Source organism: Manis pentadactyla, chromosome 16 (genome assembly GCF_030020395.1).
Source record: "Manis pentadactyla isolate mManPen7 chromosome 16, mManPen7.hap1, whole genome shotgun sequence".
NCBI classification, from domain to species: domain Eukaryota; kingdom Metazoa; phylum Chordata; class Mammalia; order Pholidota; family Manidae; genus Manis; species Manis pentadactyla.
In genome coordinates this window covers 71322363-71338987 of record NC_080034.1, presented here as the reverse complement: position 1 = coordinate 71338987, position 16625 = coordinate 71322363, and the positions used below count along the sequence as shown (strand labels likewise).

General features: G+C 36.1%; 1 protein-coding gene across 1 annotated transcript in view; it reads left to right on the top strand.

The window, feature by feature from the left end:
- Positions 1 to 16625, top strand: part of LOC130681275 (bromodomain adjacent to zinc finger domain protein 2B-like) — a 113158-nt gene that overhangs the window by 39568 nt on the left and 56965 nt on the right. Inside the window, exons 4-6 of the mRNA XM_057493912.1 lie at positions 697 to 907; positions 5549 to 5641; positions 5756 to 5817. Coding sequence (XP_057349895.1) covers positions 697 to 907; positions 5549 to 5641; positions 5756 to 5817 — 366 coding nt within the window. The remainder of the gene's footprint in view (positions 1 to 696; positions 908 to 5548; positions 5642 to 5755; positions 5818 to 16625) is intronic.

The following is a 16625-nucleotide window of genomic DNA, read 5'->3' as shown; positions in this document are numbered from 1 at the left end:
CCGTGTAGTTTAATATATACGGCAAGTAAATTTTCCCCGTTAAGTTTTAGTGATTTAATCTGGAGGCTTAATCATTTCCAGGTTTTGTTTTTTGGGAGGGGGAGGATTAGTTTATAGGTGATGAAGTGAACCTCCTTCTGTCGGTCCAGTTGTCTCCCTTTTTTGGTGATTGGCAACCATTCAAATGTAAAGCTTAGATCCATTAATCCATGAGATATTGCAAAATGGTAATAGTCTGACTCTTACATTCCTTCTTGATTTATTAGCTGTGTTTTTTCTATAAAGAGAGTCTTTTGTTTGTTATTTGGATAGCTTCATGTTTGGTTGAACTGATGCTCCTGAGAGCAATCCGTAGAGGTGTCATCACTCAACTAATCTTTTCAAATACCCGCCAACTTTACAGTCATTATGGTTCAGAAATGGTGATTAAGATGTATGTCTATATATGTTTATAGGTCCAGGTATATATCTGTCAGTGTATTTAAAGTTGAAATAATTAAAGTAAGAATACGAAATATATACCAAAAGCCATGAACAATTCTAAATGTAACTTGAATTAGAAACTAAAATTTTTAAAGGTTACAACAGCTTTATAAAAATTAATATGTGTAGGTTTCCCTAGAATTTTCTGACATATTGATCACTTGTGTTTATTTTGTTGATAATATTTTATTTCTATAAAATGTTACTTAACAGGGAATGCAGTGGTGTCCTTTGAAAGAAGAGGATGCCATTCCCCGTGTGAGGGCAATGGAAGCTCATGGGGGACGACCACCGGATCCAGAGGGAGAGCGACCAGGAGAGGATACCAGCGTGAGACAGCGGAGCGGTCGGCCTCCTGATGTTGGCGGTGCTGAATGTGTAGATAACACAGATGGCAAATTGCTAAGACAACTGCAAGCTCAAGGTAGGGAACGTGTATCCGTCACTGTAAGAACTGTACTAAAATGTGTTAAGTATTTCTACATGTATTTGACATAGGAATGATTGATAACTACTCTCAGTTTCTAAAAGGTAGGTGATTGTGTTCAAATAAAATGAGAAAATAAGGAGTCCCACTGGTAACTGGAGTTCTTTGATTTAATAAGCGCCTTTCAAGAATCATACTCGTAAACACATCATGCCCTGTGTGTTTAGAATTACAAAGGTAGGTGATGAACTTTTCAGGCTGGAAACTCATTTGAACAGCTCCCAATTCCTTGCGGTGGTACAAGGGAGTAACTCCAAAATATGTGGATCTGTGGAGTAAATTTTCAGTCAAAGAACTCCAATTAGTGGCAAGTCTTAGTTTGGGTTCTTCTGTAGCCTGGATATATAACATTTATTTTCAAAATGCCCAACTAATAAACTTAGGTCAAAAAGTATCTTAAGATCACCAGAAAGTATCATTCATCAAGTACAACGTGCTCAAAGTAACCTCAAATGTGTTCATGATTCAAAATTATCATGAATTATCAACATGAAGTTCCCATGCTGTGTCTCACACAGAGAATGCTGACTAAAATAAAATAGTTCTGCTATGAAGTTTGAATTAACTAGTTACAAGTGTGAAGCCTCTTGAGGCTGTCTCGATATCTATCAATGTGTTCATGTCTTATATTCATAAGCATATATATATAAATGTATATCAATACATGCTTGTATCATAAACATAATATCCATAAGGGTTTAATAATAAAAACTGACTTAAAAGACTGACAGGATTTTACTACTTCTCATAGTTTTTTTTTTCGGAAGGGAAAGCTTGACTGACTTCTATTTATTGTATACACCAGTATAATACTGACTTCTCTGTAGCTCTGTTGTTTTCATTATAAAACAAGTATGCATGATGAAAGCTCATAGAGCATAATGCTTTCAAATAAGACATTGACTCTCACTGACTTTAAAATGAAAGACACTCACAAGTTGGATCATAATTAATAGGTTTTTGGTAGTCTACCTAGAAGTGTGTACATACACTCACAGACACACATTGAAGCACATACTTATGTGTACACGTACATATGTGATGTTCATATATGTATATGTTCTTTTTGATTTCTAAAATAAATGAACTTACTGGTGTATATACCATTCAGCTTTGTTTTTTTGCACTTAATTTTTCTTGAGCATCTTTCTATACAGCACTTAAAAATCAACCTTACACTTCCAGTGGCTGAATAGTAGGTGAGGCAAAGTATGGCTCTACCATACTTCACTTACTCAGTCTCCTTCGATGAGTGTTGCAGCTTTTTTCCTGATCTTTGCTATCGCAAACAATGCTGCAATAAAAACATTACACATATCTTCATTCTTTGACGGGTATGGCTATCCACAGTATAAAATTTTAGAGATAGAATCTCTACTCCAAGGGTATGTGCATTTTCAATTTTGGTAGAAAGCAGGCAAATATTGTCTCCAAAGAGGTTGTTCCAATTCATACTTCCACCAGTGGCATATAAGTTAACTGTCTGGCCTGTAACTTAATGTCCTGTAAGTCTTTGTCTCCTTTAGTACGTTAATTTAGTACTTTATATGTTATTTCATTGGGGTACTATTAAGACCTTAATCTCTCCTAAATAGTTAGTAGAGGAGGTTTAAAAAATGTTAATATATGAAGATATATACATACATGATGAATTTTTAAAATTAGTATTGTCAATAAACCACTGACTTTTCTGAAGAATGTATAATAGTGGGAAGTGTTCATTTTTTACATAAAATAGGAAAGCTTGAAATTAACTGATAACCAAAGCAAGGGATTTTCACGCCTGTTTTGCATGTCTATCACAAGTACCATTCATACATGGTATTCAAAATGGCAACTTCAGATTTGCAAAATTAACTAATTTTATTTTAAGAAAATAGAAGGTAATCACTCAACTTTTGCCCAGTGTTTTCTCCCGTTTTAGATTTCAAATTGGTCTGTATTCTATGACGTAGCTCTCCCTTCTATTATATTGCATTTTGTAAGTTATGTTACCTTTGACCTATGTACATGTTTTTTCTCAACATGTATATAAATATCAAATAGTTAATGTAAGTAAATGTTATTAATATTTACAAGTATATTTGGTATAATATGCATGTTCTTTCTTGGGAAGGAAAGAAAGTAGAAATGAGTCACCTTGTGACCCCTTTTATTCTGAAAGACTTCTACATTAACGCTTTGGGGTGTTGTCAGAGGAGATTCTAGAAGTTTCTGTCATATTTTGTTATCCTAGTTGGACTCATCTAGGCTTGTAAAGCGACTTAATTTGAAGGAAGGTTTAGAACAATAAAATAAAATGTGGATTTTGAATGTGAAATGAGAGCCCTCTATCTTCTCAGAATAGAGATAAGAATCTGACAGTTTGCATATAAAAAAGACTTTCAAACTATATAAACAAATTAGCTTGTTAATTGGCCAATACTGTTAATATCTCAAATGCTCTAATATATCTACTAATATACCAGTCAATTTTATTGATCATAGAATCTGAAATGCCATTGCTGTACAATGATTCATTGTTTTAAGATAGGCCACTGCAGAAGGAAAGTGCTGCCAATTGTTAGATACATTCTGGTTTAGACAAGTTTAAACACGTTATTTGAAAAGTAAACTTTTCTTTTTGATATCTAAGAAAGTAATTTCCTAAAGCATAAAAGATACTTGTCAAGTTACCATTTCAAAAGTTAGTCATCACAGATAATATATTCAACAGTCATAAACCAAATAAATGAGATGCTGGTAGTAGCTCATTCCTCAGAGCCTGGGTGAAGTTTCTGTGCCTCTTAACTTCTCGTACTTCCTCCATAGTGTGCCTGATTCTTTAACCTATTTTTCCCATCTTCTCTAACTGCTCATAATAAAAAATTTTAAGCTATATGAATTTTTAATGACTTACCAAAGTTATGTCTTCCTTGCTCAAGTGAAAAGATAGCGAGTTGAACTTTTTTGTGTTTTTCTGTCCCAAGGGTTTAAAAATAAAAGTTAACTGTGCACTTGTGTAGAGTTTGAAATTGCTGATAAATTCACACAGAAATACATACCATATACATTACAGAGTTTCTCAGCTGTCGCAGAACACTATGGTTCAGTCCTTTTTAAAATCTCAAGGCATTTAAATTTTCTTAAAGGTTCATAGGACTAGTAGCATATATAGACCTGGAGTCAGAAAGACATGGGTTTATATCTTGGCTCTGCAATTTAACCTCTATGAGCCTTAGTTATTTCATTTGTAACTGTGTGTAATGTTGCATATCCTGTAAGGTTGTTATGAAGATTAAACAAGATCATGTACATTTAATATGGCAGGTCAATAAATGATTATTAGTAGAGTTCAAGTGATTTGGGTTCTATTCGAGCATATTCATTACTAGTGAGAATATAATATATAGGTTTCTTAAAACTCTTCATCTGCTACAAAATTTAAAGCAATATCTAATGTTAAGTATTCTAGAGTGATTTTGTAAATGATGTTATGATAGACCACTTTTATAGTTAGAAGTATTCTGACCAAGTTTGCCAGCAGAAGAAAGCATGACATTACAAGCTTTCTGTATCAGTCACCTATTGCCACAGTAATGCTGGGAAACAAGCACCCGCAAAACTCAGTGGTGAACAATGCCACGTGGTAATCGGTCAGGCTGATAGAGTCCACCGCAGGTAAGGTAGGCAGCTCTACTGATCTTACCTGGCTTTGTTCACGTGTGTGGAGTCAGCTGACTCCCTGTGTTCCAGCCTCTGGCAGCGTAGCCTTAACATGTCCTGATGATAAAGGTCAAGACAGAAGAGTGAAACTACACTTGTACAAGTACAGAGTACACTCTGAAACATGCACTTGCAGTTACAACTGCTAACATCCTGGTGTCCAAAGACCACGTGTCTGAAGTTAGTATCAAGGGACAAGAAAGTAGATTTCACTTCTTGATGAAAGGAACTGCAAAGTCCCGTTTGCAAGTAACATGGATAAAGGGAGGAATGAGGAATTGGGGCCACTAAGTATGTAGATCTCTCCCAGTTTCATACATTTGTCCTTGAAAATAATGAGAACTAGATTGTCCTTAAACCTTGTTGATATTCTGTATTGTTTTTATTTAGATTTAGTCCCTCTGTTTCATAAATGCAATTATCACTGGATTCAGAAACTACCATTTTTATAGCTGAGTGAAATACCATGTTTGGAGGGGGGGCTTTGTATTCTATTTTGAGTTCTTTTGCTTTATTGTTATTTTTAAGACTAAAGCTAAATCATTCTTTTTCCATATTAGCAGCTAGTTTCCTCCTAAACAGGGATTATGTGAAATGTGAAAAAAAAAGTACTTAAATTAGCTTCTGTGATGAGGATTAAGAGAAGCATCATTTTTGTGTGCTTCTGTGTATGGGGCTGTATGTGATGAAAAAGTTGGGCAATTTCTAAAGGAAGTAAGCGTGGTATTTTCTGCCACACCATTTTTCTACCTGGTATCTAAAAAATTTTCTTAAAAAGTATGTCCTTTACATGATGCCATTCACATAGATAATTGTTTTTAGGTTAACAGGTAAAGTTGTTAAAAGTATTCCTTGAAATTTTGTGTTTTTCAGAAAAAGCCCAACAAGCAGCACAAATAAAGCTTTTGAGAAAACTCCAAAAGCAGGAACAGGCTCACATTGCCAAAGAAGCTAAAAAACAACAAGGTGAGTGAGTTAAACGAAAACATAAACTTGAAGAGTGAGTACTGGGAGTTCACAGGAGGCTTCTCTTCTTTGTTCCTTTTCTGACGATACCTGTGTTTTGGCTTTTCATCATAGCAATAATGGCTGCTGAGGAGAAGCGACAGCAAAAAGAGCAGATAAAGATTATGAAACAACAGGTATGTTCATGCACTCAACCGGTTTTATAACATAGGTGGTACTTTGGGAGTCGATTTACTTATGTATATATGTACATTATTCTTATTTTGATTTCTGAAATAACTTTCATACTTGTTATATATCTTATTTAGAGAGTTATCATCTTCCTTTATTTAAAATTCACCTCAATTTTAAACCAAGTCTCTAAAGAAATGATACCAAACAATACAATTATGTAAGTACTTTTAGTATCCTGATAGCCTGAATATAAATTAACATCTTGAACAACTTTGAAGATTTGGTCCCATTGCTTCTGAATGTTTAAAAATTATCCCCGAAAATGAGAAAGCATTATTTTCGCATATCCAGTGTTTTATCCAGTGCTCTCCTCTGTGTAGTTTTTAAAATTAAGTATAAGGTAGGTGAAATAATTTTTTAACTCTTACACATAAAGCCTACATGGCAATATACTGAACTTCCTTTAAGATGGGAATGTGTAAACTGCTCTCCTATCTCCACATACTCATCGAACTATTAAAGCAAAAAGGAAATGGGGGGAAGTACTATTCTTTAAAAAATTTTAAACTGCAAGTAGTTATTTCTGAGTCAGTTTTTATATAGACAAGCTGCTAAATAATGGCTTGGTTTGTTTTTGATGTGGTTATCTCTAATAATGGAATGAATACATTTACTTAAATACTTTCAGTATTGACTAAAGCAGTATGATTAGAGTTGATGTAGAATTGAGATAGAGAATTTAGAATTTGTAGTCATGCATGTAGGTAATTTGTAGAGTTAAATATCGGCTCTCCTACTTAATAATTTATGACCATAGATGAATTAGTTAACCTCTCAGCCTTGATTTCCTCCACTGCAAAAGAAAAACAATTGTATTATGTGAAAATTGAATGAATGTAAAGTGCCTACCACAGTGACTGGCACAAAGCAAATGCTTGCTTTCTAAAAGATAGACATAAAACATCAAAATGTTTGGTCTACTCCCTAACTGTAATTTAATGTAAACTTGAATTGTTTTCTTAGTTTGTTAATTGTAACTGCTAAAGGCACTGTAAGGTTGACTTTAAAATATATAGTGTGATGAATATATTTATTAAAATACTGTAAATATTTACTGCCTACTAGAGTATATGTGAAAATAAGTTCCTTTGAAGCTGAAATACTGTTGTTTCTGTTACAGTTTTTAATAGTTTATCCAATTTCCTAATGGCTTGAGACCAGTTGTATGCCATTAGCATTTCAAATTAGGCTTTGTGTGACCTAAGCCTACATAGTGTGCTACTCATCAAAAAAAAAAAATTGATTTTCCAACGTTCCAGGAGCAGTAATACAAGTGACCTGCTATTAGACATTGATCAAGATGCTTCTCTGAGACTAGTCTTAGATTACCATCTGACTTATTCCTAATTGCCAGCAAAGTAAATTAAAGTCGTGCAGAGTCTATTTTAAAGTTTGCAGTAGATCTAGAATGAAATAATTAAAATAATAGCATGTGTTTCTCATCCTCGAGATTATTTTTTCCACCTAGTGGGCCAAAAATACCAGCCGACAGTCCTCAAGGCAGTTTTCCGGAAGTGTCAGGGGGCATTGTTATGAAGCAGGAGCAGAGGCAGTGGGAACTGACCAGGGCTCTGCACTCACTGTGTGACTATAGGCAAAATATTTATTTTCTACGAGCTTCAATTTTCTCTTAGGTGAAAAGAAGATAATTTCAACTCCTGTATTGTTATTTTTTTAAATGATCAATTAGCTACTTTATATAAAATGCCCAGTTCATTGGATGGATACTCAGTATTACAAGGTGAACACATATCGTAATAATTTATAAATAATGTTTATTTCTGATATTCCAAATGAAAGTACTGCCAATGTACATCTATATAAATCACTCAGACTAAAACAAAGCTCTACACTGGGTGAGTTCAGTCCAAGGTTCTATACCTATTTCTGTGCTTAAGAGAATAATGAATGACTTTTGTTGACTTGATTAAAGATTAAATTCAGAGTATACTTTTGTCTAAAGTTCTAATCTAAATAAATATTTCAAATGTGGATCAAGTGCAACCTTCTGTAAGACTTGGAAATAAAAGATACACTTGTATGTTTATTTTTGGTGAGCTTATGATATTCAAAATCTAGGATCGCAATCAGCACAATCATAGAATGTGATCAGTCTTCTAGAATCACAACAGAAATTCCAGAAATCTCATTATCCTGCGCTGGATCCCTGCAGGGAATTAATAACATCACTGCAAAGAAAGAAATTTAAATGTATTAAAGTATAGTTTCAAAAGGTACAACTAGCATCTCGAAATGGGGGTGGGTATGGTAATATACAGTAGTATAAAATGTGTTGGTTCTGAAAATCCTAGGACAGCTGCAATTTACAAGTAGGGCAATTTAGGTGTATTTTTTTAAACTGTATCCTCGTCAGTGCCAATTTGTGACTTTCAAAGGGATTTACGAATGTAAAATTGTTAACGATGTGCTTATAGCATATGCAATGGTTTTTTAAAATGAAAATGTAACATCAAAATTTAGATTGCTGAATTCAAACAATAACTAGTACATTACATTTAACTAATTTGAGCACCACTTATAAGTTATTACAAATTATTTCTGTATTTGGCTTACTGTAGTTATTGAAAGTAATGTCATTTATCATGTTACAGCAGTTGTTGGTACTTCGTACAATCACGATGTTCTGTGCACTTCTTTAAGCATTTTTAATTTATTTGTGACAGTGAGAAAAAGAGCAAGTGCCTCCCCTATTTTATGCAAGAGTAGTTCTATTTGTTCAAGTTCATGCAATGAGTGACAGTAACTCAGGACTATCCTTAGGTGTCCTGATTTCCTGATAGACTGTTTTATCCTACTTGTCTGTCCAATATTTATTTCCGAATGAGTATTACTTGTAGTTGCAAATATTTATAAAGACTTGAGTTTAACCAGCTTGGTTTATGTTGTTTCTATATACTTATTTAGCATTTGTATTTTAAAATTGTTTTGAGACATTTTATAAAGTCACAGCAATTTAAGACAGGTGGCATGTATATAATGTTAAAGTAAGTAATTAAAATTTATATCGAGCATGGGCAACCTTTGGTAAATCTGTACTTACATCTTTCATTATTTGATTCCACTTAAATACCTTCCACCTAGATATTTAGTTTATTATCTAAAATTGTCATAATTTTTCCTATAGGAAAGAATTAAGAGAATACAACAAATCAGAATGGAAAAAGAACTTCGAGCCCAGCAAATTCTAGAGGTAGAATTCTTAAATTTCATATGATTAAAGTAATATAGCCATGTATTTTAAAGTCTGAAAAATGAAAATTTTATCAGTCTGTTCTCTCACTCATACAAATTAACATGTCCTTCACAAGTTATCTGTAAACATAATGTATAGAATAAGGACCTCTCTGAACCATACTTAGCAAGTTTATCTAATCCTAATAGTAAAAATCCAGGAAATAAGTAAAGGAAAAAAAAGAAAGGGGAAACCTCTCAATAGCCAATATAGTCATAAAGATCATATGCTAAAACTCACGCTCTTAACTTTTCAAAATGTCATTAAGTCTTATAGTTAGATACCTGCTTTTCATTTAGAAATAAAACATGACAAAAGTAAAAGTAAGTGTTTAATGTGGAAATATTTTAACCAGGTTTGTTTTCTGAGTTCAGCAGAACTGGGCTGACAGAATAGGGCTCAAGGACATGCTGGCAACAGCAAAAGGAATAGCTAAAAGACAGCAAGGGAAAATAGGATAAACAGAAACTCCAAACCCTAGCAACAGTCTGTAATCTGGTAGTTAAATAGGAAGCAATTTTCAACACCTTACGGGCCCAAAGGCATTTCTGTTATCAAACTGTGTAGTATAGTAACTGATGTCAAGAATAACTGCCCAAGTCCTCAAGAAAAAGCCAAATTATGTTAAGTGTACTGTGTCTAAGCTGTACATGTATATGTCTCAAAATTATCCAAAGTACTTTTGTCCAAAACAAGCTTTTTAATGTTGAAAATTACTATAACCCAAACCCTTAGCTGTTCAGGAAACTGTTGCCATAAAAATTGGCTTATTCCCTGAGCAAGGCGGTTAGCTGAGGTTTTCACAGTTACAGATCTTTTCCTTCTAAAAACATGTACACATATTCCCTTACCCATTTCAAATTAATTTTAAAACGCTACAAATTGAAAATATTAAATTACATTGGCAATTACTACTGGATAATTATGAAGCTACTAGTTAATGACTTGAAGATCATAAAGCTCAAATTTGATAGCATGAGCTTGATATTCAGGATGTGCTTCATGAAAGGTTATGTTTCTGTTATATTAGGGAAAAAAACCTTGAATTTAACCACAGTAGGTTAAATCGGGTTTAATTTTTCATTTAAGTTATTTAAGTAATGGATTTATCTCAAATTTTAAGTATTACAAAAGAAACTTCAAATAAAGTAGACACGTGCATTTTAAAATGTTACTTATTTGTCCTTTAACCTTTATTGTTAAAATCTATCCCGTTTTTCTAAACTTCCTACACTGATCATGTTTTACTTTAAAAAATCAGAGAACAAACAACAAATGACCTAACATCACTTTTCTGTAATTAAGTTTTAAGGTAAAATAACACTCAAATTATTTCAGAATTTTTACAGAGTTTGAAGAAGAAAGCCTGACATACTGTTACGATTTAAGAATTTTTTGTATATCTTAAGTGTATTCTATACCTTAGAAGTGAAATTAGTACGTTAAACGTAACAAACTGAGGGGAAATCTGTAATTGTCTACATACATGTTACATACTGTATTGTACCTTGCGAGGCATGGAGCCCCATTTTCAGGTCTAGGATTATATTCAGTTTGTGGTGGTGCTGTTGCATGACTTTGAGACCTATTTTATATGCACAGGCTAAGAGGATAAAGAAGGAAGAAGCTGCAAAAGCCAAATTTTTGGAGGCTGAGAAACGAAAACAGGTAAATGTTGAGGACAGTCATAGTTCTTACCTTTTTCTATTTATTTTGTTATCCTTAATCCACTATGACATGAAGAACATTATGTTTACTAGGCTCGCTCCTTCACCAAGTCCCCCCCACAAAACCCTTTCCAGTCACTGTCTATCAGCATAGTAAGATGTTGTAGAATCACCACTTGTCTTCCCTGCACTGCACAGCCCTCCCCGGGCCCCCACCCCACATTATACATGCTAATCGTAATGCCCTCTTTATTTTTCCCCTGCCCTTATCCCTCCCTTTTCATCCATCCTTCCCAGTTACTTTCCCTTTGGTAACTGTGAGTCCGTTCTTGGGTTCTGTGATTGTGCTGCTGTTTTGTTCCTTCAGTTTTTCTTTGTTCTTATACTCCACATATGAGTGAAGTCATTTGTTACTTGTCTTTCTCCGCCTGGCTTATTTCACTGAGCATAATACCCTCTAGATCCATCCATATTGTTGCAAATGGTAGGATTTGTTTTGTTCTTATGGCTGAAGAATACTCCACTGTGTATATGTACCACCTCTTCTTTATCCATTCATCTACTGATGGACACTTAGGTTGCTTTCATTTCTTGGCTATTGTAAATAGTGCTGTGATGAACATAGTGGTGGATGTGTCTTTTTCAAACTGGGCTGCTGCATTCTTAGGGTAAATTCCTAGAAGTGGAATTCCTGGGTCGAATGGTTTGTCTATTTTGAGCTTTATGAAGAACATCCATTCTACATTCCACAATGGTTGAACTAATTTACATTCCCACCAGCAGTGTAGGAGGCTTCCCCTCTCACTACAACCTCGCTAACATTTGTTGTTTGTCTTTTGGATGGTGGCGATCGGTACTGGGTGAGGTGATATCTCGTGCTTTTAATTTGCATTTCTCTGATGACAAGCGATGTGGAGCATCTTTTCATGTGTCTGTTGGCCATCTGAATTTCTTCTTTGGAGAACTGTCTGTTCAGCTCCTCTACTAATTTTTTAATTGGATAATTCACTTTTTATTTGTTGAGGTGCGTGAGCTCTTTATATATTTTGGATGTCAACCCTTTATAGGATCTGTCATTTGTTAATATATTCTCCCATACTGCAGGGTACCTTTCTGTTCTAATGATGGCGTCCTTTGATGTACAGAGGCTTTTCAGCTTGATATAGTCCCACTTGTTCATTTTTGCCTTTGTTTCCCTTGCCCGGGGAGATACGTGCATGAAGAAGTTGCTCATGTTTATGTCCAAGAAAGTTTTGCCCATGTTTTCTTTAAAGAGTTTTATGGTTTCATGACTTACAATCAGATCTTTGATCCATTCTGAGATTTCTTTTGTTTATGGGGTTAGACAATAATCTGGTTTCATTCCCTTACATGTAGTTGTCCAGTTTTTGAATACTGTGGCTTTGTAGTAGAGCTTGAAGTTGGGGAGTGAGATTCCCCCCCCCCCCACACACTTTATTCTACCTTCTCAGGATTGCTTTGGCTATTCGGGGTCTTTGGTGTTTCCATATGAATTTTTGAACTATTTGTTCCAGTTCGTTGAACAATGTTGTTGGTAATTTGGTAGGGATTGCATCAAACCTGCATATTGGTGTGGGCATATTAGAGTTTTTTTTGTACAGTATCATGTCATTTGCGAATAGTGACAGTTTAACCTCTTCTTTACCAGTTTGGGTTCCTTGTATTTCTTTGTTTTGTCTAATTCCTGTGCCTAGGACCTCCAGTATTATGTTGAATAACAGTGGGGAGAATGGGGATCCCTGTCTTGTTCCCGCTCTCAGAGGAAAAGCTTTCAGCTTCTCACTATTATGTATGATGTTGGCTGTGGGCTTATCATATGTTGCCTTTATTATGTTGAGGTATTTGCCCTCCATACCCATTTTGTTGAGAGTTCTTGTCATGAATGGATGTTGAATTTTGTCGAATGCTTTTTCAGAATCTATGGAGATCGTCATGTGGTGTTGGTCCTTTTTATGTATGTGGTGGATGATGTTGGTTGGTTTTCGAATGTTGTACCATCCTTGCATCCCTGGGATGAATCCCACTTGGTCATGGTGTATGATCTTTTTGATGTATTTTTGAATTTGGTTTGGTAGTATTTTGTTGAGTATTTTTGCATCTACGTTCATCAGAGATATTTGTCTGTAATATTCTTTCTTGGTGGGGTCTTTGCCTGGTTTTGATATTAGGGTGATGTTGGCTTCATAGAATGAGTTTGGGAGTATTGCCTCCTCTTCTATTTTTTGGAAAACTTTAAGGAGAATGGGTATTATTTCTTCTCTGTATGTCTGATGAAATTCTGAAGTAAATCCATCTGGCCCGGGGTTTTGTTCCTGGGAAGGTTTTTGATTACCGCTTCAATTTCTTTGCTTTTAATTGGTTTGTTTAGATTTTGTGTTTCTTCCTTGGTCAGTCTTGGAAGGTTGTATTTTTCTAAGAAGTCCATTTCTTCTAGGATTTCCAGCTTATTAGCATACAGGTTTTCATAGTATTCTCTAACAATTCTTTGTATTTCTATGGGGTTCATCGTGATTTTTCCTTTCTCGTTTCTGATTCTGTTGGTGTGTGTTGATTCTCTTTTTCTCTTGATAAGTCTGGCTGGAGGCTTGTCTATTTTGTTTATTTTCTGAAAGAACCATCTCTTGGTTTCATTGATTTTTTTTTTCTATATATTGTTCTGAATTCTATTTATTTCTTCGTTGATCTTTATTATGTCCCTCCTTCTGCTGACTTTAGGCCTCATTCGTTCTTCTTTTTCCAATTTCGATAATTGTGACATTTGACTGTTCATTTGGGATTTTTCTTCCTTCTTTAAATATGGTGGATTGCTATATACTTAAGACTGCTTTTGCTGCATCCCACAGAACTTGGGGCATTGTGTTATTGTCATTTGTTTCCATATATTCCTTCATCTATATTTTAATCTGGTTGTTGATCCATTGATTATTTAGAAGCACGTTGCTAAGCCCCCATGTGTTTGTGGGCCTTTTTTGCTTTCTTTGTACAATTTAGTTCTAGTTTTATTCCTTTGTGGTCTGAAAAGTTGGTTGGTAGAATTTCAATTTTTTTGAATTTACTGAGGCTCTTCTTGTGGCCTAGTATTTGGTCTATTCTGGAGAATGTTCCATGTGCACTTGAGAAGAATGTGTATCGTGTTGCTTTTGGATATAGAGTTCTATAGATGTCTATTTGGTCCATCTGTTCTAGTTTGTTGTTCAGCGCCTCTGTATGCTTAGTTATTTTCTGTCTGGGAGATCTATCCTTTGGAGTGTGTGGTGTATTTAAGTCTCCCAAAAGGAATGCTTTGCATTCTATATGCTCCTTTTAGTTCTGTTGGTATTTGTTTCACATATGGTGGTGCTCCTGTGTTGGGTGCATAAATATTTTTAATGGTTATATCCTCTTGTTGCAGTGACCACTTTATCATTACGTAATGCTCTTCTTTATCTATTGTGACTTTCTTTATTTTTAAGTCTATTTTGTCTGCTTGTAGTACTGCAACTCCTGCTTTTTTCTCCCTGTTGTTTGCGTGGAATATCATTTTCCATCCCTTGACTTTTAGTCTCTGTATGTGTTTCGGTTTGAGGTGGGTCTCTTGTAAGCAGCAAATAGATGGGTCTTGCTTTTTTATCCATTGTATTACTCTGTGTCTTTTGATTGTTGCATTCAGTTTATTTACATTTACGGTGATTATTGAAAGATATGTACTTATTGCCATTGTAGGCTTTAGATTTGTAGTTACCAAAGGTTCAAGGTTTGCTTCTTTAGTATCTTACTGCCTAACTTCACTTGCTTATTGAGCAGTTACAGACACTGTGTGGTAATTCTTTATTTCTCTCCTTTCTTATTCCTGCTCCTCCATTCTTTATATTTTGCGTGTTTTATTCTGTGCTCTTTTGTGTTTCCATTAACTGCTTTTGTGTGTAGTTTATATTATCTTTTCCCTTTAGTTAGTATTTGGTTGGTCTGCTTTCTCTGCTGTGATTTTATTTGCTCTGGTGACATCTGTCTAGCCTTAGGAATGCTCCTATCTAGAGCTGCCCCTGTACATTACCCTGTAAAAGTGGTTTCTGGGAGGTAAATTCTCTCAACTTTTGCTTGTCTGGGAATTGTTTACTCCCTCCTTCATATTTAAATAATAATCGTTCTGGATAGAGTATTGTTGGTACAAGGCCGTTCGGTTTGGTTGCATTAAATATATCATGCCATTCTGTTCTGGCCTGTAAGGTTTCTGCTGACAAGTCTGATGATATCCTGATGGGTTTTCCTTTGTAGGTGACCTTTTCCCTCTCTCTAGCTCTCTTTAAGACTCTTCCTAGTCATTGATGTTTGCCATTTTAATTATTATGTGTCTTGGTGTTGTCCTCTTTGGAATTCTGTGTGCTTCCGTGGTCTGAGCAACTATTTCCTCCCCCATTTTGGAGAAGTTTTCAGCAATTGTTTCTTGTAGGACACTTTCTGTCCCTTTTTCTCTCTCTTCCTCTTCTGGTACCCCTATAATCTGAAGATTGTTCCGTTTGTTTGGCCACACCACACAATTCTCTTAATATTCTTTCATTCTTGGACATCCTTTTATCTCTCTCTGCGTCAGCTTCTCTCCGTTCCTGTTCTCTGATTTCTATTCCATCAAAGGCCTCTTGCACCTCATCCAGTCTGCTCGTAAGTCCTTCCAGAGATTGTTTTATTTCTGTAATCTCCCTCCAGACTTCATGCCTTAGCACTTACATATTTCTCCGAAGATCCGTCAGCATGGTTATGACCTTTATTTTGAATTATTTTTCAGGTAGAGTGGTTAGGTCTATCTCCCCAGGTTCCTTCTCAGGGATGGATGTCTGGGTTAGTCCGGTCTGTATCAAATTCTTCTGTCTTTTCATGTCGATGGAAATAGTTGTGGGGAGCTGGGATGTATGTCGGCTGGGTGAAGGTCCCTTCTTGCTGGTTTGTGGCCTTCCTCTCCTGGGTAAACGGCAACCCCTAGCGGCTTGTGCTGTTCAGCTGTGCGCAGACAGGGTTTCTTATTCTTGCCCGGCGGTTTGTGGAGGAAGCTCTGCTCTGCTGCCGTGGGAGTGGCCGGCCTCAGGCTGCTGTTCTGCTATGGCGGAGCCACGTCGGAGGGGAAATGGGAGGGAGGCTGTTTGTCACCGTGAGGGGCCTCCGGGTAGCGCTGCCACCCAGGGTGTTGGGGCGCCCGGAGTTCCCCAGAATTCCGAGTTACTGGGCTGATTGCGCCGGGGCGGTTCCGTCCACCTGTGAGGCTACTGTCCCTTGAACACTTTCATAAAGCACTCGCTTTTCTTTGTCCCAGGGACTCTGGCTCTGGGGACAGCTCGCAGGTTTTACTTTCCCGTTTCTCTAGTATCCAGCTCGCCACACGCTGTGTGTCTGTGCTCCTGGTGCGGATGTCTGGGGCTGGGTATTTAGCAGTCCTGGGCTCCCTCTCTCTCCCCGCTCTGACTCCTCTCCTCCCGCCCGTAGTTGGTGTGAGGGGCACTCGTGTTCCGCCGGGCTGTGGCTTCCATCTTACCCCCTTCGGAGGCGCTGGGTTTTCGCAGGTGTGTATGTAGCATGGTTGTTGTCCTGTATCTTCTGGTCTCTCTTTTAGGGATAGTCATATTTGTTGTATTTTCGAAAATATGCGTGGTTTTTGGAGGAGGTTTCCCCGCTCTACTCACACCGCCATCTTGGCTCCTTCCACTCTAATGATTTATAAATAATGCTTATCTCTGCTATTGCTAATGAAAGCACTACCAAGTATATTTTCGTATATCCATATAAATCTCTCAGACTAATAGGAAGCTCTACACTGGGTGAGTAAAGGCCATGATTCTAT